This window comes from Mastigoproctus giganteus, chromosome 14 (assembly GCF_048544385.1).
Source record: "Mastigoproctus giganteus isolate SK-2022 chromosome 14, ASM4854438v1, whole genome shotgun sequence".
NCBI classification, from domain to species: Eukaryota; Metazoa; Arthropoda; class Arachnida; order Uropygi; family Thelyphonidae; genus Mastigoproctus; species Mastigoproctus giganteus.
The window spans coordinates 123,129,524-123,155,583 of NC_143588.1; the positions used below are offsets into that span (position 1 = coordinate 123,129,524).

General features: G+C 37.3%; 1 protein-coding gene across 1 annotated transcript in view; it reads left to right on the top strand.

Moving 5' to 3' along the window:
• LOC150075707 (calcineurin-binding protein cabin-1-like) overlaps window positions 1-26,060 on the top strand; it is a 1,104,404-nt gene that overhangs the window by 22,785 nt on the left and 1,055,559 nt on the right. The window contains exon 2 of the mRNA XM_090388624.1: window positions 21,808-21,891. Coding sequence (XP_090244750.1) covers window positions 21,808-21,891 — 84 coding nt within the window. The remainder of the gene's footprint in view (window positions 1-21,807; window positions 21,892-26,060) is intronic.

Sequence of the window (26,060 nt, forward strand, 5' to 3'; positions counted from 1 at the left end):
TATTCTTTCCAATCTGTTAGTAATGACCCTTGTGAACAACTTGTAGATGTGGGATAACAAGCTAATTGGTCTATAATTTCCAATTTCTGGTTTATCTCCTTTCTTATGCAACAAAACTATGATTGCATTATTCCACTGCTTAGGCGTCACACCTTTTCTAATGCACTTTGTGAAGAGCCTTGCCAGTTTCCTCCCAATTTTAACAACTCTACAGTAACTTCATCTTCCCCCCTGGGGCTTTCTGATTCTACATTTTCTTCAATGCATGTTCTACCTCATCAGGAAGAATATCGGGTATGTCGTATGTGTTGCTAATTTGCAATCCATCTACCCCACTGCTGGCATCATTTCCCCTGCTCCTTGTATAATTCTCTATAGTAGTCTTCTGCTATTTGAATTATGCCTTCTCTGCTGTTTATAAGTACACCATTGCTATTCTTCAGTTTCAGTATCATTTGTCTTTCTGTATTACTGCTCTTTGCTGCTGATTTAAATCCCTTGTTTTCTCTTAATGCTTGTTCTACTTTTCTTGTGTTAAATCTTCTTATGTCCTCTCTGAGTCTCTTTCTAATGGCTTTGCTTAACTCAGTATACTCAATTTTCTCCCTCTCAGTGTTTTTCTTGTTCTTCATTTGTCGTCTTCGGTTCATCATGAGAAGAAGACATCGGGCTTCTTGAAAGGGTGCAAATAGTAACTCGCCTGGTGAGATTGGAAAAAGGTCGTCCTTATGAAGGAAGACTTCGAATTATGATTTGCCGAGTTTGGAAACTAGACACCTTAGAGGAGATTTGATTGAGGTGTTTAAGGCTCTGAGAGGCATCAGTAAAATGAATGAGGACGAAATTTTCAAGATTATAAATGATGCTAGAACTAGGGGGAAATGTTTAGATTGGACTGCAGGAAGTTTTATTTTAGCCAGTGAGTTATAAATTACCGGAATAAGTTGCCTACATGGGTGGTAGAGGCTGACAGTTTGGGGAAATTCAAAGGTCATCCGAATAGTATCTTTGGGTGAGGGAACTGCATAGGATGATAGGTTTCATATCCTTTTCTTTTATTAATTATTATTATTTATTTATTTTATTATTATTTTTTTTTATCTTTGTTTAATTGGGGTTGTTTTTTTTTGGCTAGTGCAGCATAAGCCATAGGCTTTCTTGCACCATGTGGCCATTACTAATACTAATACAGTGTGCCTGAATCATATTTGCGAGATTGCTGGTTCGAGTCTTGATGAGTGAACTTGTGTTTCAAATCAGAATGCTGTTTTTGCATAAAATAATTGTAAATCACGTGGGTTTATATATTATGTGCATTTTCCCTTTTTTACCCTCTGCCTTAAATTCATTTTCAGAATTGATGTCTATTAAAAATACATTTATTTAAATATTTTTACTTTTGGGTATGTTAGAACATTATGAATAATTTGACTTTTTAAGCAATTAAATAAATTCAAAAAATGAAGAAAAATAAATTTTTTTGTCATTTTCAAAAATAGATAATTTATTCAATATCATCATTTGAAAACTTCCTGAAATCAGTTTCTTTAAAATTGTTTGGAGCAGTTTAAAGTAATTTATTACACGCTCTCTTATAACATTTCTGTAATGTTATACCCTTGATATAATCCATTTGGAAGAGTCCAAATGGATTAACTACTAATGAAATTGACTTCATCCTCACTAACAGAAGATATATTGTGAATGATGTTACCGTCCTGAATAAGGTAAATGTTGGAAGTGATCACAGAATGGCAAGATGTACACTTGATATAGATGTAGGAAAGGAAAGGAAAAAACTGACTCGAGAAAATAATACAAAGGTCTTTGAGATAACAGAAGAGGAGAAAAAGCAGTATGTACTGGAACTTAAGAACAAGTTTGAGCTTCTGCAGACTGCTCAGGAGCAAGATATCGATGAAGAATATTACAACTTTCTGAAAGTGATAGAGCCCAAGAAACCTATGGGAAAAAAGAAATTCAAAGAAGAAAAAATTAGTCAAGAAGCACTTGTCATGATGAACCCAAGATGACAAATGAAAAGCAAGAAAAACACTGAGAGGGAGAAAATTGAGTATACTGAGTTATGCAAAGCCATTAGAAAGAGCCTCAGAGAGGACATAAGACGATTTAACACAAGTAAAGTAGAACAAGCAATTAAGGGAAAACAAATGATTTAAATCAGCAGCCATGAGCTGTAATACAGAAAGACAAATGATACTGAAACTGAAGAATAGCGATGGTGTACTTATAAACAGCAGAGAAGGCATAATTCTAATAGCAGAAGACTACTAAAGAGAATTATACAAGGAGCAGGGGAATATGCCAGCATGTGGGAAGATGGATTGCAAAGTAGCAACACCTTCGACATTCCCGATATTCTTCCTGATGAGGTAGAACATGCATTGAAAAAATGAAGAATCAGAAAGCCCTTGGGAAAGATGAAGTTACTGTAGAGTTGTTAAAATTGGGAGGAAGTGACATAACCAAAAACTGGCAAGGCTCTTCACAAAGTGCATTAGAAAAGGTGTGACGCCTAAACAGTGGAATAATGCAATCATAGTTTTACCGCATAAGAAAGGAGATAAATTGGAAATTAAAGACCAATTAGCTTGTTATCCCACATCTACAAGTTGTTCACAAGGGTCATTACTAACAGATTAGAAAGAATACTTGATGACCGAAAGAGCAAGCTGGCTTTAGGACAGGATTCTCAACTATGGATCACCTTTACGTAATATCGCAACTAATGGAGAAAGCAAATGAATATAAAACACCATTATGTGTGACATTTGTGGATTATGAAAAGGCATTTGACTCCATACAGCATAAGGCAATGTTTCGGGCACTGGAAAGACAAGGCATAGATACCCCATATATTATGATTTTGAAGAAAATATATGAGAACACTACCTCCTTTATTAGACTAGACAAAGACAGTAGGAAATTTAAAATCGAGAAAGGAGTTCGATAAGGAGACACAATATCTCCGATGCTGTTTACTGCTGCCCTTCAGGAAGCTTTCAGAAGATTAGACTGGTCGCAGATTGCAGATGACATTGTGGTCATAAGCCACGATCCCAAAGAATTAGAGGAAAATCTTAATCAGTTATGCACAGCTAGTAAGGATTTTGGACTAAAGATGAATATGGCTAAAACAAAAGTAATGATGAACAAGTATGCCACAGAAAGGGAAATAATGATTGAAGGAGCAGTAATTGAAAAGGTGGAGTCATATACTTATCTGGGACAAGTTATTAGCTGTAATAATGATAAATGGCTGGAAGTCAAGAGAAGAATAAATTTTGGATGGATAGCATTGAGGAAATATAGTCACATACTGAAGAGCAATATCCCAGTTTGTCTGAAACGTAAAATAATGAACCAATGTATACTCCCCACCATGCCTTATGGAAGTGAAACTTAGGCACTCACCAAAAGAATGGAAGAGAAGCTGAGAAATACACAGCGAAGAATGGAACAAATTATATTGGGAATCAGACTGTTATATAAGAAGAGAAACACATGGATTAGGCAGCAAACTCAAGTAAAGGACATTCTTATCAAAACTAAAGAACTAAAATGGTCTTGGGCAGGACACATAGCTCGAAGACACGATGACAGATGGACTAAGAAAATAACAGAATGGTATCCTAGAGGAGCTAGAAGAAAACCTGGAAGACAAAGGCCGAGATGGATAGATGAAATTCTTGAGTTTGTGGGTAGTAAATGGATGGCCAGTGCTCAAAACAAAAGGAACTGGAAAGTTGCTGGAGAGACCTTCATCCTGCAGTGGATTGAAAATGGCTGATGATTTTGATGATACCCTTGAAACAGATATTGCAGTAGGCAACAACAAAGAACAAAGGATGATAAGGGAAGGGAAAGTTCCTTTATACAGTGACAAAGCAGGTTTGACTCATTTGGCTGCTAGCTACCGAAGCAGAAGTTGGAGAATTATGTATGGCTTGAACAGTGGATGTTTTTAATATGGAATCTATACCTGGTCCTTTTCTGTTTTTGGAAAGTGAATGCGATGATGATTCAATTCGCAGTAAAAGAGTCGGAAATTATGTTTCAAAGATGCGATTGTGTATTACGAACAACTGCTTGTGGAAAATGACCTGGTGACACTGGAATCATCTCCAACAATTTCTGAAGAAGAAATGCAAATTGGCGAAGAAATATATCACTCTACTGTCAAAATGTACAGAAATTTACTGTCAAAATAAACAGAAATTTATAACTACAGAAGAACTACTTTTTTTTATACAAAAAATTGATGAAGAATGTCTTTTTCGTGAGATTGAGGATGAAAATTCTTATGAGTATGTACCACAAGGAAAGGAGATGAAACAAATGGAATACATTCCATTGGATTATAAAGTAAATGTCTTCAACATTGCTAAAGAACATCCTAAGTTGAGTTTGCAAAATCTTCAGAAAAAATTATGCTCACGCTTAAAATGTCAGGCATTTGTAGAGGTGGGAAAAACACATTAAAAGTGGAGGAACGACCATTAATAAGTACGATATCATTGACTCCTGGACATGCGATTGCTTCTTGAAAGCCAGAGAAAATTATCAGTAAGTAACGATCTTTGCAATGACCAGCAATTTGCAACAATGGGCTTTGTGTGCTGCAAGTCAGTTCGATAATTTTAACTTCAAAGCATCTGACTCACGGGTTAAAAAATTTTAAAAACAGCATAAATTCCGACTACGAAAAATCATGAAATACGTCACAGAAAAATAAACCATCACTGTGGAGGAAACTTGGGCTGTAGCTGAAATCTTTCTTAAACAGATGCCGGCATCAATCCCAAATTTTGACAAGGAGTTCATCATCAACACAGATTAAACAGGTAAATTAAAATTTCTTTACACTATTACATAAAATAAAATGTACATATATAATTTCTGATTGTTAATATATTTACAATTTTATATAATCCATATATGTATTTTAATTTTTCAGGATGTCAATATCAATCCACTTATGACACAAATCTTTCTATGCAAGGATCGAAAACAGTTTTCGTGAATAGGCAAAGTGTCAATAAAGTAAACCATTCCTACACTGCACAACACATGATCACGATGTTTGGAAAATTACTACTGCTCGTTTTTGTGTGCTTGCAAGAATCTACAGGTGTTTTCGGGCACAGAGTAAAAAAACTGTCGACGAATTTTCAAAATCATATATTAACGTTGTTGTAACATCTTCAAAGTCAGGAAACTGACCACACAGCTTTATACGAAAATTTTAACAGAAGCTTTAGCTTCTTGTATAGGAAAAGAGAAATTTATTCTGTTAATAGATTCTTAGGGTGGTCAAACCAATCCAGCTCTGTACGACGAGATCTTTCAGGATGATGAAAGTTTAGGAACATGGTCATTCCTCCCAAGTGTACACCTTTATGCTAACATTGCAATGTCTGTTTTTATAGACAAGTAATAAACTTTATCAAGTGCATTTAAAATTGTTCATTTCTGAATGAACAAGAGCGCAAAATATCGTCCCGAGAAGATTGCATAAAAATTCATTCGGTCGTCCGTCATCAACTGTTGGCCCCGATTTTTGCAAAAATGTTTCGTTATGCATGGTTCGCTTAAAAAATTATGAATGAAAGGGAATTTTTATGAATGTTAACGGAGTATGTTTTGCTCTGAGTGTAAAAAAGCAGATTTTGATTGATGTGCAAGATGTTGTGGGACTTATTGTTTCCCTTCCTTCTACGACAGATATCATCCTGCCTCATGGACTAGTTCATCTGCTTCCAACGATTAATAAAATATATATATATATATATATATATATATATATTTTTTTTTTTTTTTTGTTTTTTATATCAATCAACTATTCAAATTTGTTAATTTTTTGAAAAAAAAAATCTTTAATTAAATTTATTTTTAATAGACAGCAATTCCGAAAACGAATTTTCAAGGCAGAGGGTAAAAAAGGAAAAATGAACATTTTTAATAGAAAATAAATACACATATAAACCCATGTGATTTACAATTATTTTATGTAAAAATTGCATTCTAATTTAAAAAAAAAAAAAAGTTCACTCATCGAGACTCGAACCAACAGTCTCACAAATATGAGTCAGGCATGCTGCTGTCGTGCCACACAGTGTTTGGTGAAACACTCTACAAAACTTACTCATAAGTTGCTTGGGATTTTTTAACTTTTATTTTCTTGAAAATGTTTAAGAAGTGTGCTTTGTCCCTTTGCTCAATAAAGGTTCATACCAAGGCTTATCCACACAAACAGTATTATTGAAATCCCTGAGGACCATGTCGTAACCTCCCCTTGTCAGACACAGCATGGACTTGTTAAGGGGAAGTCTTGTCTGACCAATTTGATTGGATACTACAATGTGATTACAAAGGAACTGGATGCAAAAAATAATTTTGATATCATATACTTGGATCTTAGGAATACTTTTGATACTGTTGCACATGGAAAGCTACTGTACAAATTGGAGCAGTATGGCATTAAGGGCAAGTTGCTACAATAGATAAAAGGATGGTTGAATGGGAGAAGACAGTTGTAATCAATGGACACTGCTTTTCATGGACTAATGTTATTAGTGGTGTTTTTCAGGGTTCAGTATTGTGATGGGTCCATTGTTGTTTTCTATTTCTGAAAGTATATCAGGCTTAGTGTCTATCAGGCTAAGTTTGCAGACAATACGAAGATTGGCAGTGTTGTTAATAACACTAACAACAGTATGCTAGTGCAAGAGTATCTAGAAACGTTGAGCAGGTGGGCTGAGAGGTTGCAACTGAAGTTTAACACATTGACAAATTTGAAGTACTGCATGTGGGTAGCAGCAACCGCAGAGTAACGTATCAACTGTGTGGTACTACACTCAGGGAGGTGGAGAATGAAAAGGACCTGGGGGTAATTGTGCAGTCAGATATGAAGTTTTCTGAGCAGTGCAGATAATCTACAAGAGTAGCTCATGGTGTCTTGTCAGTGATATACAGGAATTTTTCTAGCAGTGATAAGGTGGTGATTATCCTCTTGTATAAGGCAATGGTCAGGCCACACCTTGAGTACTGTGTACTGGTCTGGAGGCCTCATTTTAGGAAGGATGTAGAGCTGCTGGAACGAGTGCAGAAAAGGGCAACAATATTAGTGAATGGAACAAACGATTGCTCTTACAAAGAAAGGCTTAAGATCTGCAAATTATGGTGTCTGGGCACCTGCGAGGTGATCTGATTGAGGTGTATAAGGCCTTGAATGGTTTGAGCAAGCTTAATGCCGATGGGATCCTTCCTCTTGCACAGATTAATCGCCTGAGGGGACATAAATTCAAATTGAGGAAAGGCAGTTGTAGAATATGTGTGCAGAAATTTACCTTTACCACCAATCAATCGTGTGGTTGATTGCTGGAACAAACTTCTATCTATCGTTGTAGATGTTAGCAGCTTAAATAAATTCAAGGCAGTGCTAGACAAGCATTTGAATGAATGGATGGGTGAAATGGGAAGGTCTTTTTTTTTTTTTTTTTTTGCTGATGCTGTTTAAGCTTTCTTGCATCATATGTCTCTACTAATGCTGATATTTTTATTGTGAACCCGTAAACCTCAATTCTCTAAAATTGTATAATTTTACTGAATTTTTAAATATTTCTATCACTATGTGTTTAGAAGCAATATTACAGGTTATTAATAATATAAATTTATTAATAATTACCTGTACATAATGGTCTTTAAGAACAAAAAAAAAATTAATATGGAAAACATTTTTTTTAACCCCATATACTGTAAGTTATTAAACTAATTATAAGGAATTATACGAGATGTGTGTGTTTTCATTGGCAATGCTTTACTTAATATTTAATTTTATTTTGCTTTATTCTATTATTAGTTATTTTTTATAATCCTTTTACCACAGCCCACAGGCTAACTGACTACTTTGTACGATCAGAAGTCGAAGATATTTAAGTTATTTACTACTTTTCTTTTTTTTGAGAAAATGTGTTTATCAATAGCTTATGAGCAATTATGAGGACACTAATAACACACAAAATTTTACCCATTTTTACAAATGAACAGATATTTCATCACATTCAAAAATTTTTCAAGGTTTGTCTCTTCCTCCTTTTCAAATGAAACACACTTATTTGATATTAAAATTGTCCAATCACAACAAGTCTTACAGAATGTATGTAATGAAATCTTTAAACTTAATATTAATATGTAGTTATAAATAAAAATAAATCAAAAATTTAATGTGATTGTTGGGTTTGTTATTTTTGCCGAATAAAGTGTGTAGCAATATTTGGTTCGACGGAAGACAGACAGAGCCTCAAATCTGGTTCTGCCTCAAGTTTGTTCCAGTATTTCGACTCCAACAAGGTATAAATTGCATAAGCTCTCTCACACATATACATAGTTAAAAATGGCAGCAGGATTTTCACAGCTTTTTCTTTAAGTGATGGATATTCTCTTTTTAATCAAAGCTAAAAGGTTATAAGATTTTTGAATAAGTTTTGAAGTTCAAAAACTTTGTCTTGAACAGTGAAAACCATTGTATTTGCACCTTAATGATAAATTGAGTTCATTTATCTTCAATAAATTATCTGAAAAATAAGCTAAATTTTGAAGCCATATTTGGTCTGTTTTAGTAGTAGTGCAAGAAAGCAAGTGTATGAGCTTATGCAGCATCAGCCAAAAAAAAAAAAAAAAAAATTTACAAAACAATCCCCTCTAAATATTTGTCCAGTTCCTCCTTAAATTTATTTAACCTATAAACTTCCACAACGATAGATGGAAGTTTGTTCCAGCAATTAACCACCTGCTGGCTAAAGGCAAATTTCCGCACATCTATTCTACATCTGTCCTTCCTCAATTTCAATTTATGCTCCCTTAGGTTTGTAATCTGAACAAGTGGAAGAATCCCATCAGAATTCAGCTTGCTCAACCCATTCAAGGCCTTATACACCTCAATCAGATCAGCTCACAGGTGCCTAGTCTCCAGCTGCTGCAATTTGCAGAACTTAAACCTCTCCTGGTAAGAGAATCCCTTCATTCCCCTCACCAATCTTGTTGCCCTTCTCTGTACACGCTCAAGCAAATCTACATCCTTCCTAAAATGGGACCTCCAGACCTGCACGCTACTAAAGGCGTGGCCTGACCATTGCCTTATTCAGAGTGACAATCACCTCCTTTTCCCTACTAGCAAAATTCCTATATATCATTGACAACACCCCATGCCCTGCCCATATCTGACTGCCAATTACTTCCAGGTCTTTTTCATTTTCAACTACCTTAAGTGTAGTACCACACAGTTGATACGTTTTTTCTCTGGAGTTACTTCTACCCATATGCAGTACTTTGCATTTGCCAGTGTTAAACTTCAGTTGCCACTTCTTAGCTCATTTGCCCAAATTTTCTAGATCCTGTTGCAGTAACACACTGCCATTACTGTCATTAACAACCCTGCCAACCTTTGTATCATATGCAAACTTTGATACTAAGCCTGATATACCTTTATCAGTGACATTGATAAATATACAAAACAACAGTGGACCCAACACCAAAACCTGTGGGACTCCACTAATAAAATTAGTCCACAAAGAGCAGCACCCATTGATTACTATTACCACCCTCTGTCTTCTCCCACTCAACCATCCTTTTATCCATTGTAGCAACTTACCCTTAATACCATTCTGCTCCAATTTGTGCAGTAGTCTTCCTAGTGCAACAGAGCTTTCCTGAAAAATAATAGATGGTTTGATTTCTTGCAATTTCTGCTTAAAAAAAATCAACTGGCTTTCCTGCATAATTTTCGTGTTTTGTTCCTAAATGACAAGGGAAGATTTGGAACTACTATTGGCGAGCACTTCTCTGTAAATGAGACATTGCGGGCATGGACAGTCCTCATCTTCAAGAAATGAAAAATCAAATTTAATTGATTATGCTGATTGGATTCTTCCTCTTGCTCAGAATAATCACTTGAGAGGGCATAAATTCAAATTGAGGAAAGACAGATGTAGGATAGATGTGCGGAAATTTGCCTTTAACCAGCAGGTAGTTGGTTGGTGGAACAGACTTCCATCCTTTGTTGTGGAAGTCGATAGCCTAAGTAAATTTAAGGCTGAGATGGAAAGGTATTTGGAACAAACGGAGGGGTGAAATGGGAGCGTTTTTTTTTTTTTTTTTTTTTTTTTTTGGCTGGTGCTGCATAAGCTTGCTTTTCTGCATCAAATGCCTGTACTTAATGCTAACTGGACAAACCTTAGCAATAGATCTCTCAATTTGTTCTCCAGTACCGGTTCCGACATAGAGTGGTACATAATAAATAATCCCATGGGCAGTGACCACTTCCCAATAGTATGCAACTTCTTGATAGCGTTGACTCGTCTAGCTCAATCCTGCAGAATATGGAAATTTTGTCTGAGCAAACTGGGCAAAATTCCAGTCGTCAGTATATTTCACTGAGGAAAAAATCCATTTCCAGCCTATTGATAATGTGACAGACTACATCATGTCGCATCTCCTAAATGTGGCTAAAGACACAATACCACTATCAAATCGCCCAGGCCATAAGCATTATAATTATGAGGAATGCACAAAAGCAAAAAAAAATAAAGCCTGGAATTTGTTTCTGCAATATCCAACCACAACCAATCTCATAAATTATAAGAAGTCAAAGGCAAAATCATGTTCCATGCAAAGGCAAGCCAAGAAAGAATCCTGGACCCGTTTTGCATCCAGCATTAACAGAAACACTGACCGTAAAGTAATTTGGAAAAAAAAAATTAGACATCTTACTGGTAAGTTTCCAACCACACCACCAATTCTCTCCCGGAATTAGCAAGAGCTATCTAATCCTTTGCATATAGCTAATGCTTTGGGCAATACATTTGCTGAAATTTCAGCAGCTTCAGCTTATACTACATCTTTTCAGCAAATTAAAAACACATCAGAAAAGCATTCTATTAACTGTAAAACTGCCTGGCTTCTCCCATATAACAAACCTCTGCAGTATTCTGCACTCTTGCATGCTATTAGAACAGCCCATAATGGTGCTGCCGGGCCAGATGGGATCTATTGAGTCTGCTGACGAGGCTAGTAGGGCCAGATGTGTTCAAAGCCGCTAAGTGGATTTTTCTTATTTATTGATTTGAAATTATTGTTTTTCTAAAACTTTTGATTTAAATTTAGTAGTATAGCATTATTTTGTGATATTTCTGATTAATCTGGTGTATTTATTCTTTACTCGGCCTTGTAATTGCATAAAAGTATCGGTAAGGGTATCAAATCCACGTGTTACAAGTTACAACTCCACTGAATGAGAAGTTTTTTTTAGCGATATTTAGCCGCTTATTGAATATTTTTTACATGAAATTATTTTTTGTAAGTAGCTTATAGACCTAGTAAGGATCGTTAGTTGTTCTGAATCGAGACAGCCAGATTTGAAAGTTAATTACTACTTCAGTGTCCATAGATTACCGTTCGTAAATTCCCGCCTTTGTCTTTGTCATACGATCGTTATATATCGAACCTAGATAGTGTTAGTATAGTATACGTTATAATATTTTCAGCGATCGGTAAAATCTATTAAACTTGTTGAACTTCGTTGGCATTTAAATTGCACTTTAACTAAATATATATACCGACTTAGATTACAAACGTAACATAATTAATTAATACATAACTGATACGGAAGTTATATAAAGGGAACTCGGAGATAGTTAATACTTGACACTAAAAAATATATATACCATTATAACTGTGTTGGGAGATAAGTTAAGGTTATAAACTGAAATTGAAATTTTATTTAAATTAAAAGTAGTCATGACTCAGGCCAGAGCAGCAAAACAAAAGGCTCAAGCTAATGGAAGTGCTGTGGCTCAGAGGAGAACTGAGGGGGGCAGTTGCCTTCTGAATCACAGCCTTCTAAAATGCACAGCTTGCATGATGTTTGTGGAGCATTCAGATACGGGACATGATGTTGCCATGGGGGATGTCTTTGTGTGTGCGCGATGCAAGGAGTGTATCGAAATCAGGCAACAACTCAGCATTCTTATGGGCCTATATGAGAGCTTGAAGGACAGGGTGGATGCCCTCGAAGGAACTAAATTGAGGGGCCCCATCAAGCTCTCAGCTGCCCACATCAACACCAGAGCTTGCATTTGGTCATCGTGAAACACAGCGGCAACCCCCAAGGCAGAATGCGCTGGTCCCAAAGGAACTAGTAGTTGTTGGTGACTCTATTGTCAGGGAAACGGGGAACATGCTTTGTAAAAAGGATAGCTGGAACAGGACTAGGGTATGTCTGCCAGGGGCAAAGGTTGATGACGTTGTAGAGCAGATGTCATCTTTTAAGGGCACAAAAGGTGATATAGTTGTACACGTTGGCACTAATGATATCAAGAGTAGGAGACCGGCAGAATTGCTTAACAAGTACAGGTCACTGTTGAAAAAAAGCCGTGAAATAGGGTTGAATTTGAAAGTGTCTGCAATTCTGCCCAGACACGATAGGAGGGAGTATATGATGAGAGCCTTGTCGATCAATTCGGCCCTGGAAAGATTGTGCAAGGCTCAAGGGGTAGAATTTTTTTCAGCCTGGACTGTACTTGTTAACAGGAGAGATTGCTTCTACAGGGATGGGATACACTTAAATAGAAAGGGTGCAAGAATATTTGCTGATGCTATCGAGGCAGTGTTAGGTGAGTCGGAAAACTGCTAGCTTGGGGGGATACAAAGATGAATAGATTAACAGTAGCCTCTGGCAGAGGTGAAAGAGATTCTTGCACTGCTTCTATTGGAATGAGCAGAAGCCTTAAAAACAAGATTCAGGATATTTCAGACACTGCTGGGAGTCATTGCGGTACAAGTAAACACATGGGTTGTGTTAGGGTAGCTAAGACTAGAAATAGGTTCATGTATACTTGCGTGTACACCAATGCTAGGAGTTTAGTAAATAAATTTGATGAATTTGAGGTATTGCTCAAAACATCAAAGGCAGATATTGTTGGGATATCAGAGACTTGGTGTCACATAGATATAAGGAATGCAGAACTGGAATTTGGGGAGTACAACGTCTACAGAAAGGATAGACTGGATAGGAAGGGAGGAGGGGTTATGCTATTAGTTAAGAAATACATAAAATTCAAGGAAGTGAAGCCAGTGGACATCGTAGGACAGTGCAGTGTCGAGTCAGTTTGGTGTGACATAAGCATTGGGAGATCAAAATTGAGAGTAGGAGTGTGCTATAGGCCTATTGACTCTGATGAGTATCATAAGAAACTGTACAGGGAAATAGAGTGGGCCAGTAAATCAGAGAGTCTTATAATGGGAGATTTTAATTTCCCAGATATTGACTGGAATTTGGGGGCTGGTCACTCACACACTAGTAGGGCTTTTGTGGATTTATTGGATGATTGTTTTCTACATCAGCATGTTCGGGAGGCAACTAGAGGGAGGAATACTCTTGATTTGATTATCAGCAGTGACTCTTCATGCATTAAGAATCTGCAGATAAAGGAACCACTAGGTGGCAGTGATCACAGTGTGCTGAAGTGGGATTTACTCAAAGAGGTAACTACCATTAGGGGTAAAGGGAAGGGTTATTGCTTTCGTAAAGGCGACTATGATGGACTGAGACAGTATTTAAATTCTATACAGTGGGACCAACTGATGATGTTACCAACAGCAAATGCAAAATGGGAAGCATTCAAAGAACTTATCTTGGAAGCTACTAGGCTTTACATACTAACTAAGAAATATTGTTCAAGGTTTATTAGGCCTAAGTGGATGTCAGATGAACTGATGAGGCATATGGCAGAGAAGAAACATGCATGGGATACATACAAATTAACACATGACTCAGAAGCGTATGATAGATACAAGTTGATCTGTAACCAAGTTACAAAGGAGGTTAGGCAGGTGAAGCTAGAGTACGAGAAATCTTTGGCAAGGGATGCAAAGAAAAACAGCAAAGAGTTCTTTACTTATGTAAACTCTAGAAGGAAGGGGATGAATCAGATTGGTCCACTTGATATCAATGCGTCAACTGTTGATGATTCTGCTCAGGTAGCTAACAAACTAAATGAATATTTTGCATCGACATTCACACATGAGGAGTTATTTAGCCAGGGGAAAGCCAGGGGTGTATTCAACTCTAGCAGTAAGCTAGAGAATCTTGTAATAACTGAGAGTAAAGTGGATGAGAAACTGTTGAAGATAAACACAAGAAAGGCACCTGGGGTGGATGGGGTCTATCCAGTTATATTAAAGGAGGCAGCAGAGGAAGTAAGTAAACCCTTAGCCATAATTATGAGAGCTTCCTTGGACTCAGGGGAGGTACCCGCAGACTGGGGATGTGCAAATGTGACCCCAATTCACAAAGGAGGATCAAAGGCTGACACAAGCAGTTATAGACCTGTGAGTTTAACTTCTGTTCCAGGAAAATTAATGGAGGCACTAGTTAAAGAGGCACTACAGGATCATTTAGACAAGACTTCAGTTATAGCTCGGACACAGCATGGTTTTGTTAAGGGGAAGTCTTGCCTGACCAATTTGATTGGATACTATGATGCGGTCACAAAGGAACTGGATGCAGGGAATAACTTTGATATTATATACTTGGATCTTAGAAAGGCTTTTGATGCTGTTGCACATGGAAGACTACTGCACAAATTGGAGCAGTGTGACATTGGAGGCAAATTGCTGCTGTGGATAAAGGGGTGGCTGAGGGGGAGAAGACAGAGAGTGGTAATCAATGGACACTGCTCATCATGGACTAATGTTATTAGTGGAGTCCCTCAGGGCTCAGTGTTGGGTCCATTATTGTTTTCTGTATTCATAAATGATATTGATCATGGTATATCAAGCTTAATTTCGAAGTTTGCAGACGATACAAAGGTAGGCAGGGTTGTCAAGGACACTACTGACACTATGCTGCTGTAACAGGATCTGGAAAGGTTGAGCAGATGGGCTGAGAGGTGGCAAATGAAGTTTAACATTGACAAATGTAAAGTACTACACATGGGAAACAGCAACCCCAGAGCAACGTATCAACTCTGTGGTACTACACTGATAATGGTAGAGAATGAAAGGGACCTGGGGGTGGTTGTGCAGGCAGATATGAAGTTCTCTGAGCAGTGCAGACGGGCTGCAAGAGTAGCTCATGGTGTATTGTCAATGATATATAGGAATTTTTCTAGCAGGGATAAGGAGGTGATTTTTCCCTTGTATAAGGCAATGGTCAGGCCACACCTATACTGTATACAGGTCTGGAGGCCTCATTTCAAGAAGGATGTAGAGCTGCTGGAACGAGTACAGAGAAGGGCAACAAGATTAGTGAATGGAGCAAAGGGGTGCTCTTACGAAGAAAGGCTTAAGTTTTGCAAATTACAGTGTCTGGAGACTAGGCACCAGCGAGGTGATCTGATAGAGGTGTATAAAGCATTGAATGGTTTGAGCATGCTCAATGCTGATGGGATTCTTCCTCTCACTCAGAATAATCACCTGAGAGGGCATAAATTCAAATTGTGGAAGACAGATGTAGGATAGATGTGCGGAAATTTGCCTTTAGCCAGCGAGTGGTTGGTTGGTGGAACAGACTTCCATCCCTTGTCTTGGAAGTTGATAGCCTAAATAAGTTTAAGGCTCAGCTGGACAGGTATTTTGAATGAACAGAGGGGTGAAGTGGAAGTGGTTTTTTTTCTGTTTTTTTTTTTTTTTTTTTGGCTGATGCTGCATAAGTTTGCTTTCTTGCATCAAATGCCTCTACTAATGCTTATGCTAATGCTATTATGTTATGCTACAACACCTCGATGAAAAAGCCATGTGTCTCCTCCTCCTGGTCTTTTACAACCGTATTTATTTAGAAAATATTTAATTACATTTTTTTCAACTTCACTCCCATAATTTTTCATTGATGTGAAGGGTTTTTCTTCTGTAAATATCGATGAAAAGTAACTGTCAAGTTCATCTGCAACATCAGTTGGGGTATCTAATACTATCCCACGCAATTACATATGCATCAGATCTGATTTGTCCTTCTGTACTTTGCATTTATATATGTGAAGAATTCCTTAACTCCACTCTTTGCTCTCTTTATTCCTTTTCCCCACTCTTTGTTCTCTTCCAGACTCATTAAAGATACTATAGTGAAAATTATACTTTGCTGAATAAAACGTCTTTCTCCTTCAGAAAATGATGAACATAATTCAACCATGGAAGACCAACATGGAACAGAACATCATTGTTCCTCAAATTCTTTCCAAAAAAAAAGAAATTGCCTGACTCCAAAGAGATTTTAAAAGATGAACTTGAGTCGGAAATTAATGAAAAACTATTTTTGCTAAAAAAGTTCAAAGTCTAGAAAATATGGACTGAGATCGTCTACTGAGATCTATGGACTGATTATCTCAGTACCAGAATAGAATCCGAAAGGGTGTTTTCTGCCGCTAATCAAATACTGTATGTACCAAAATTAGAATTTTGGTATATACAGTATTTGATTAAACGATCATGCTATTGATTGCTTATGTTTCTTAAGAGCTCACTTTATTCGGACAGGTACTGTGGATGCTTAAGCATAACTAAACTTTGGAGTAACAATATGTATTTTTTTGTTTTTAGAATAACTGTATTTTAATAATTTTTTTCAGAATAGTTATTATTGCAATAAAAGTTTATTTAAAACATGAATTCAAGTAATTATATTACTTATTTTTTCCTTACTTTATTGCACCTAATTGTCATCAAAATTTATTGAGAAAAACATTTGTTTTTGGAATACCGGTATTAATACAGGTTTCATAAATTAAAAGTACCGAAATACCGGTATTAAGATTTTGATCGGTATTGTAAGCCCTAGTTCGCACTCAAAGGTGTACTGATTTTTCCCAAATTTATACAGATGGGTCTAAATCTAATTCAAACGATGGAGCCGTCGCAGTGTTTCTGAATACCATTATTTCAGCGTCCTTCCCATCTGAATTCAGTATATTCTCAGTGGAATTATATGCAATTAAACTAGACTTAGAAAATCTTTGTTCTGACTGTTCTTTAAAAGCTGTTATTTATACTGATTCTCTCAGCTCAATCAAGGCATTGAGTTATTCCTCAGATAAAGTTCACCCTGTTATAAATGAAATTAGAAGATTATTGCTGCAGATTGAAGAACGCCATCAACGGGTCACTCTGTTGTATTCTAGCCAGCGTCCTTCCCATCTGAATTCAGTATATTCTCAGTGGAATTATATGCAATTAAACTAGACTTAGAAAATCTCTGTTCTGACTGTTCTTTAAAAGCTGTTATTTATACTGATTCTCTCAGCTCAATCAAGGCATTGAGTTATTCCTCAGATAAAGTTCACCCTGTTATAAATGAAATTAGAAGATTATTGCTGCAGATTGAAGAACGCCATCAACGGGTCACTCTGTTGTATTCTAGCCCATTCGGGTATTTTGGGCAATGAACTGGCTGATCAAGCTGCGAAAAATCCATCCACCCTTGATTTAACCAATATCTGTGTTCCAGCATCAGACTATACATTGATCATTAATGCTGCATGCTTATCAGAATGGGCAAGAGTTTATTATTAGTCTGAGAGTGCCAGAGGCACTCTCAGACTAATAATAAACTCTTCCAGTTCAAACAGGATCTGGAAATTTGGCGCTCCAGTGTCCGTACGTCAAGACGAGAAGAAGTAGTCTTTTCAAGGGCAAGATTAGGTCACACTCATCTGACCCACCTACATTTGCTCACTTGAGATGATCCACCACAGTGTTCACATTGTTCTACAGGATGTCTCAAAAATATTGGTACAAACATTTAGGGGAGATAGGTAACATCTAAAGTAATGTGAATTGCATAGGAACCCATAACCGGAAACATCATGGGAAAGTAGTAGCAGAGGCACAAGAAGCAGAAATGACACAAGACAGTAATTAGTGGCAAACATTTATTCAACACAATATTAACAATGGAGTACAAGATGGATACATTTCATGATGTCACAACAGATGCTCGAAGGTTCCACCATGAGATGCGATGCATGTGTGACACCGATGCAGCATGGATTGGCAGAAACGGTCGAACACACTTGGAGTTTCTTTGACAGTAGCAGCAGCGCAGACGAGCCTCACCACGAGATCCATTTCCATCTCCACAGGCGATTCATACACGATAGATTTGAGGGCCCCCCCCCCCACAGAAAGAAATCAAGGCTTGAAAAATCAGGTGAGCGTGGGGGCCAGGCAATGGGTCCACCACAGCCAATCCATCGACTCCCAAAACACCTGTTCAAATGGTCACGAACACACCTTCCATAATGGGCAGGCACCCCGTCATGTTAAAACCAAATGTTGCGTCTCACATTTGCTGGAACATCGTCAAGTAACCCTGGTAGAACTTGTTCAAGAAAGATCTGATATTTAGTGGAGTTCATGCGGGATGGTAACAGGTATGGGCCGACTAAGCAGTCACCGACCATACCTGCCCACACATTTATTGTGAAGTGATGTTGTGCTGCATGGAGGCGCACACAGTGTGGGTTGTCATGAGCCCACACATGAGCATTGTGCTGATTGAATAAGCCTTCCCGAGTGAAATAAGCCTCATCCGTGACCAAAACATAGGCTGGAAAATTCAAGTCTTGAACACTTTCTTGGAGAAACCACTGCGCAAAAGCCACATGTGCAGGATGATCTTGGGGGAGCAGTAACTGAACCCTTTGGAGATGAAAGGGTGTAAGGAATCGTCGTGCCAGACACGCTGTACACTGCAATGAGACACTCCTAAGGCAGAGGCAACAGCACATGTGCTGGTAGTAGGATTATTCTGGGTGGCATTCAACACACTTTCTTCCGTGGCAGGAGTTCGCGTCAAATATGGTCTGCCCGCACTACTCCTGTTACCTCTAAATGACCCATAATCGTACAAATTTTGATGCACACGTGCAAACAAATGGTGGTCCAGTACATGTCTGTCTGGGAAGCGTTCTCCATAAATTCGTTGAGCGGCTCGTCTATTGCCCTCTGCTAATCCACATTCTAGGTGCATGTCTGCCAGCTCACAGTTCATATATCGATGCATGCTCTTCATGCGGCAACTACTGCTTGAATGAGTAAACTAGAAATTTTCCCTCTCGCAAACTCATGAACAGCGCCGTGTACCAACTTACGGTGAAGTTTCCGGTTATGTGTTCCTATGCGATTCACATTCCTTTAGATATTACCTATGTATTCACCTTCCTTTAGATATTACCTATATAGGCCCACCTTATTACCTAAGGTGGGCCTCTGAGTAAAAAAAAAAAAGGCAGGAATGTAGGTTGAGGTGGCTTGTACATGTGGAACAAAGAAGTGAGGAGTATGTGGGGAAGAAGTGGGAAAAGTTGGAGGTGATAGGAAAGAGGAAGAGGGGGAGACCTAAGCTGAGATGGAAGGACAAGGTGGCAGATGATTTAAAAGAGAGAGGAAGCTCAGGATAGGGAGGAATGGAGGAAAATAATTAAGGATGGAAATGCCGACCCTATATAAATGTGGGAAGAAGGCGAAGATAAAGAAGAAGAAGATTATTTTCAGATTTGCCTCAATATTGAAGAGATGAAGAAATTGTCAGTGATGTAGAATTCTACCTCTTTGTAAATTATATTTCAGTTCAGCTCGAAATCAAATGAATTTTCAAAATGCCCACTTTCAAGTGAGTAATTCAACCAGACACACTAAACTTGAAAAAATGGGCAAATAGAGCCAAATCCAGATGTTTAGTAGCCCTATATATATTTACATATTTATGTATAAAATAATTTTTATTTTTATCTCAAAAAAGCTAAAAATTAACTTACATTAAAGCAGATAGCAGGTTTTCTTGAATGATAGATGATGATTCATTGATCCTTTGTCGTTTGATAAACCTGGTAATAATTGTACAGTCAGATGCCAGGACAGCTCATGGGATTTTGTAATTAATATACAGGAATTTTGCCAGGAGGTTATCCCTCCGGTATAATTCCTGTATACAATGGGATAATCAACCCCTTATTGGAGTTGATTTTCCCATCGTGTAAGGCATTGGTTAGGCCACATCTGGAATACTGCATATAAGTCTGGATGCCTCAATTTAGGAGGATGTGGATCAGTTGGAATGGGTGTAGAGCAGACCAATGAGATTAGCAAAGGGAGTAGAACGATTCTCTTACCAGAAAAGGGTTCTTTAGACTAGGAAACTGTAAGGAAGTCTGATTAAGGTGTTTAAGGCTTAGAATAGCTAATATGTAGGTTAGTGCAAATGCATCATTTAACATAGCCATCTACCAAAGTAGTTAAATTAATTAATTAAATTGGCATCGTTTTGGTTATATCTCATATTGTGATTGCCTTCACAACGAGTTGCCATGGTATTGTGCTACCTCAAATAAAAATACACTTCACCAGTGGAGAAGACTATTGTTATTTATTCTCAGCAGATATTAGTCATTCTACCTCGTAGCATGAGGCCTTTGCCCTTGAATACTTTATAGGCTTAAAACAGATTGAGTAAAATCAATGAACAAACTTCCATCTGGTGCTGTAGAAGTGGGTAGCTTCAATTCAGGGTAAAACTACATAAACAATTAAGAGTATGGAAAGCTGATATAAGATTTTTTTTTTTTTCTCTTTGTGACACTGTGTGCACTTGCTTTCTTGTGTTGTTTGTCAGTACTAATATTAAATTTCTTGAATTTAATACCATATATTTGTTAATTTTTTTAATATATATTTATATATAAAAGTACTTTTTTATATTTTTATCATAATGTTTTATTGTGATAAAAAAATGCTTGTATTATTTTATTTTGCTTTTACATTTTCTTTTTTTTTATTGATTTTATTTATTAATTTTTTGGCTGTTGCTTCTTGTGCTTTATTTCCTTCCATAATTTTTCCAGTACTAAGACTAATACTAATTAAGGGATTAGTGGTATATGAGGAAGAGTTGATTATAATAGGTTAGTGCTCTGAATCAACAATTGGTATGGTTGGATTCCCCTTGGTGCCTTCTGCCACGATTCTGTTATTTTTGCTTTTCTTGATTGATGGTGACATTTATGGTAAGCTTAATGCCAAAATTTGTTGATATGGAAACTGGAGAATATTGCTATATCAAGTCAGACAAATCATCTGACTGATTTGGGAAAAAAAAAAAAAAAAAAAATGGAAACTAAGCTTTAATTCTAGTAAATGAAAGGTATTCTTTATCTATTTCTCAGTAATCACAAGTTAAATTATCATTGTAAGGGATGGGGTAGCACATACAACACTGTTGAGGGTAAACAGGGGCTTTGAATTGCACTATGAATGGTTCTCAACTCTTTGTGGCATTGTGTGGATAGCACATGGGTTGCTGTCAATTATAGATTGGAAACTTTTATAGTGATTAAGTTGTAATTATTTTCTTGTAAAAACTAGTGTTCAGAACACAAATAATGTACTGTATTCAGCAAAGATATCAGCTTGAAATAGTACTTCGGTTTGTTTTAGGAGCATTTATTTATGAAGCAGGCTCATACAGGAAGAGAGTTCTCCCTTTTAAGCTGAAATTTAAGCTTTCATTGCATTGCATTGAAAGTTTGGGAACTAGATATGATAGTGATGAATAATGTTTTCTCAGTTCCAAATGTTTAATTATTCTCATTTTTAAGCATTTTGAGATTAATATTTTATTGTAGGTATTTTTTAAACATTAAAAAAAGTTTAATTTCCTTCCCCATTCACCTTAATTATTATCCTTAAATATGAAGGATTTTATTTAATAATAAATAATGTGTATGCATTGCATTGCAGATAAAATTCAGTGCCTTGAATGAAACATTTTCTTCAGATAATGATATTGCTGATGTTCCTGCTTTTCTTACCAGGGAAGCACAGGTAAAGATTAAAGATTATATTTTCTAATTACATTTCTTTATTGTAAATAGCATCCTTTTATAGATGTGTGTGTGTGTGTGTGTGTGTGTGCGTGCATGCGTGTGTGTGCGTGCGTGCGTGCGTGCGTGCAGCAATACAAGGAGTGATCATTTAATTTGCGGACTGCTGCAAGATCTTATTTTGATTGTCATCATCTGAATCTTCTGTGGATTTCTCCTCGAAATACTCTCTCTTGAACTTTGCACACTTTCGCTACTTTCATACCCAGGCATTAAATGCTTCTTGCAAGCCACTTTACGGAAGACTGTGAAGTGCTTCCGTTGTGGCTCTGTGAGCATTGTTGTCAGATGTGAAATGCTTGTCTTTCAGAGCTTTCTTCAGATGTGGAAACAGTAAGAAATCACATGAGGCTAAGTTTGGTGAATAAGAGGTTGTGGCAGAACCTCTATATATGCTTTCACTGCTATAGGCTTTCACCTATAGCAGTGAAAGCTATAAGTTTTTGGATGTTTATTTGAGTTAATGAGGGTGGGGGTACCTCTAATGGTGGAAGGAAACTATATCAATAAATTAAAGAAGTATGTTAATGAAAAAGGTTCATCACCACTAGCAGGAACAGCTATAAAAAATCATCCAGTAATTTAATGGATGCCAATTAATTATTATAGCCAACCAACTCACTAATACTAAATTTATCACTAAATAACAGGAAATATTTAGACTACATCAAAAACAATAGAATCAGAGTTCTATACTCATACGATTTTAAAAACATTTTTAGCAGAATTTCACACGAAAATTTAAAAAAAAAAGTTCTTTTATACTACTACGAAACTTATCAGAATGTAATAGGATGTAATAAACAGTATTGGCTCAACCTTATTAATGTTAGTTTCAAAAACAATTACGTACTTACGGGAAATAGCATCTATGTGCAGAGTAGTGAAGTGGCTATGGGAGCCAGTAGTTCTTACTCCATAGCCAACCTCTAACTGCACTATTTTGAAAACAATATCAAAGAAGAAATTATTTTCTACAGATACATTAATGATGTCCTGGTTATCAATTTTGACATTATAGCCAAGGAAATTTATTCTGAAGACTTGACCATAGAACGCACCAACCCGGATAGCAACCTACAGGTTGCTATCCGGGTTGGTGAAGACTTGACCATAGAACGCACCAACCCGGATAGCAACCTACAGGTTTCTATCTCGACAGCCAAATCACTGTCACCAATGGCAATGTTTACACTCAACATTACGATAAGAATAATTTTAGCTTCCCAGCTATAAAATTTACCAACTGGGAGAGCAATTTGGCTGGGAGAGCAACATGGCAATACTATTAGAAACCAGACAAACGGGATAATATACATCTGTAATAATCTAGATAACATGATGGAAGCAATAAAAATATATGGTACAATGGATATTGTACGAAGGGTACTAGGAAAGTTTTGCAATACAGCTTTGTTTATTTAATTTTTTCAAAGTAATTTCCTCTACATTCAATACACCTCTCCATCCTCCGAAACCAATCTTTAAACCAGTTCTGCCAAGTTTCACTAGGGAGTAAAGCACACTCGTTGTCCCAAGCCCGTAGAAGGTCCTCATCACTGGAAAACCGCCTCCCTTTTAGCTTCATTTTCACATGCGGGAACAGTGCAAAGTCGCAGGGAGCAAGATCTGGACTGTAGGGAGGGTGCTCGAGAAGTTTCAGTCCTGTCGTGGTCAAATATTCGGTGCAGGCTTTGGCGCAGTGAGCTGGAGCATTATCATGATGGAGGTACCAGGTGTCCATTCTTGACTTTGGCCGCAGGTTCTTCATAGATCCAATGACTTTAGGCAGGCATTGTTCAGTATACCACTTAGCTGTGACTGTCTTCTGCGTGTCCAAAACGACACATTCCACAATTCCACTCGATTTGAAAAATACAGCTATCATTTTCTTCTTTACAGATCGGGATTTTCTGACAATTACGGGTGTGTCGTCATCATCAAAGACCCAAACTTTGTTTTGAGCCTTGGTCGGCAGATCGTAATAGTACAGCCAAGTCTCGTCACCTGTCACGATGTTGTTCACATACCGGGATTGTCCCTTATCAAACTTTCTTAACATCTCCCGGCACCAAGTCACACGTCGTGTCATCTGCTCATCAGTCAGTTGATGCGGCACCCAGAGAGAACAAAGTTTCTTCACGTGCAAATGATCTTGCAGAATCGAACGAATTGCTGGTGCATTTAGGCCCAAAGTATCCTCTATCTGTTGGTAGGTCACTCGCCTGTTTTCGTCAAGCATTTTCCTCACAGCAGTAACGTTTTCCTCCGTAACTGACGTTTGTGGCCTTCCCGGCCTCTCAGAATCCTCCAGACTGAAATTTCCCCTTTGGAATTCTCTATACCACCTGAATATTGTTGTACAATGTTGACAATCATCATCTAGTGCAAGAGTCATTTCTTCTAAGCACTGGTCTATGGTTAAACCGGCGCCTCCGTAGCCAGGTGGGAAGAAGCAGCAGTGCGTAGCACACGCTTCTTGATTAGACTGGGGTTCGAGCCCGTCACCACCAAATACGGAGGATGCGGAAAGGTCAGGGAATGACCACCGCATATCCCGGAGCAATATGGCCTTAGTTGCTAATGCTCCTAAACAAACAAAAAAAAAAAAAAAAAAAAAAATGGTTAAACCACGCACAAAATTATACCGCAAAACTGTCCTTATCTCATTTCGTGACCACGATGCCATCGCAAGCACTTTACACTCTCACTACTAATGAATAACTGAGCCCATCGACTTGGCGCGGCGGCTACTATGCATGTATGAACATGTCTCAACATGCAGCAACAAGCAGCTTCCTGTGATTCATTGTTGCGTCATATTGCAAAACTTTCCTAGTACCCTTTGTACCATACCCTTCATATTGTTCCCTTTTTATAATGAAATAAATATATAAATTTCAAAAAAATAAATAAATAATAATAATAACTTTAAGCAAGTTAAACCCAAATTACACAACGCCCCAAGAATGTTGTTGCGGCATCCTAGTGTGCCATGGCACCCTGGTTGAAAACCACTGTTTTAACCATTCATATCTCTTATGTAAATTACAAACACAGAATAAAACTTAGAGATACAGGGTGAAAATTCACATTGAATGAGGCTGTAAATATGTATATAGTTATCCCCTTGGACATACACAGGTCGTTATGCCTTAGAAATGCTATACCGGCCCTTGTCAAGAGGATAGCATTTCCTATATGTATATATATTTTTTTTTTCATTAATATACTTCTTTTATTTATATTAACACCTCTTATATTGTCATTAACACATCATTTCATTTATATAGGTTCCTTCCGCCATCAGAGGCACCCCCCCCCACTTCCCACTAACTCAAATAAACATCCTAAAACCCTCTCAAGGCTATCAGAACAATCACATTGACATAGGACATATTGCCAACAGCAATTCGCCATCACGCCATAGTCGATGAAAAGCGCGGTTGTGTACTCTCATTTAGTCAGCACACATAAAACAACCAGAAGGTGGGAATTTGATCTCTTTTTCAGTCTGACCACTACAGTACAAAAAGTAAGGTCCTATTCTCATTTAATCTGATATGTACCCGATGGGCTTTGTGTCGCCTATCCCAGTTTGCTGATTCTGACACTATTTTTACAAAATTTAAATTTAACACATATCTATTCTCATTTATTATCACTTTTATATACAGTCACCTAAAAATTAAACTCAGGCAAAACTAGACTGGCGATAACAGAAACTGGTATGTATGAGACATTTTTTTTGGTCTGGCTATCAGTCTGCTCAAAGCCCCTGAAAAAGTAGCAGACTGATGACCAAGTGGAAGAATGTTATTTTCATTTTTATTTTAATTTTTTTCTTTTATTTTTATTCTTTCATTATTCACTATTCTAATTTTATTTTCCTTTACATTCTCTTATTAGCCCTCACATTTAGTATATAGGCCTTCCAGACTAAAGCTTTTTTTCCTTTACTAACTTTTTTTTTTTTATGTGAACCCCAAACACGAGAGGTATTAGAACCTATAGTACTTAGTACCGTGCTTGGGTTGGAGGTTGAGAAGACGAAAGAAGATATTTGTTGACATTGGACTTGAACTTCTGTAGATTGTAATTTCCAGGAAA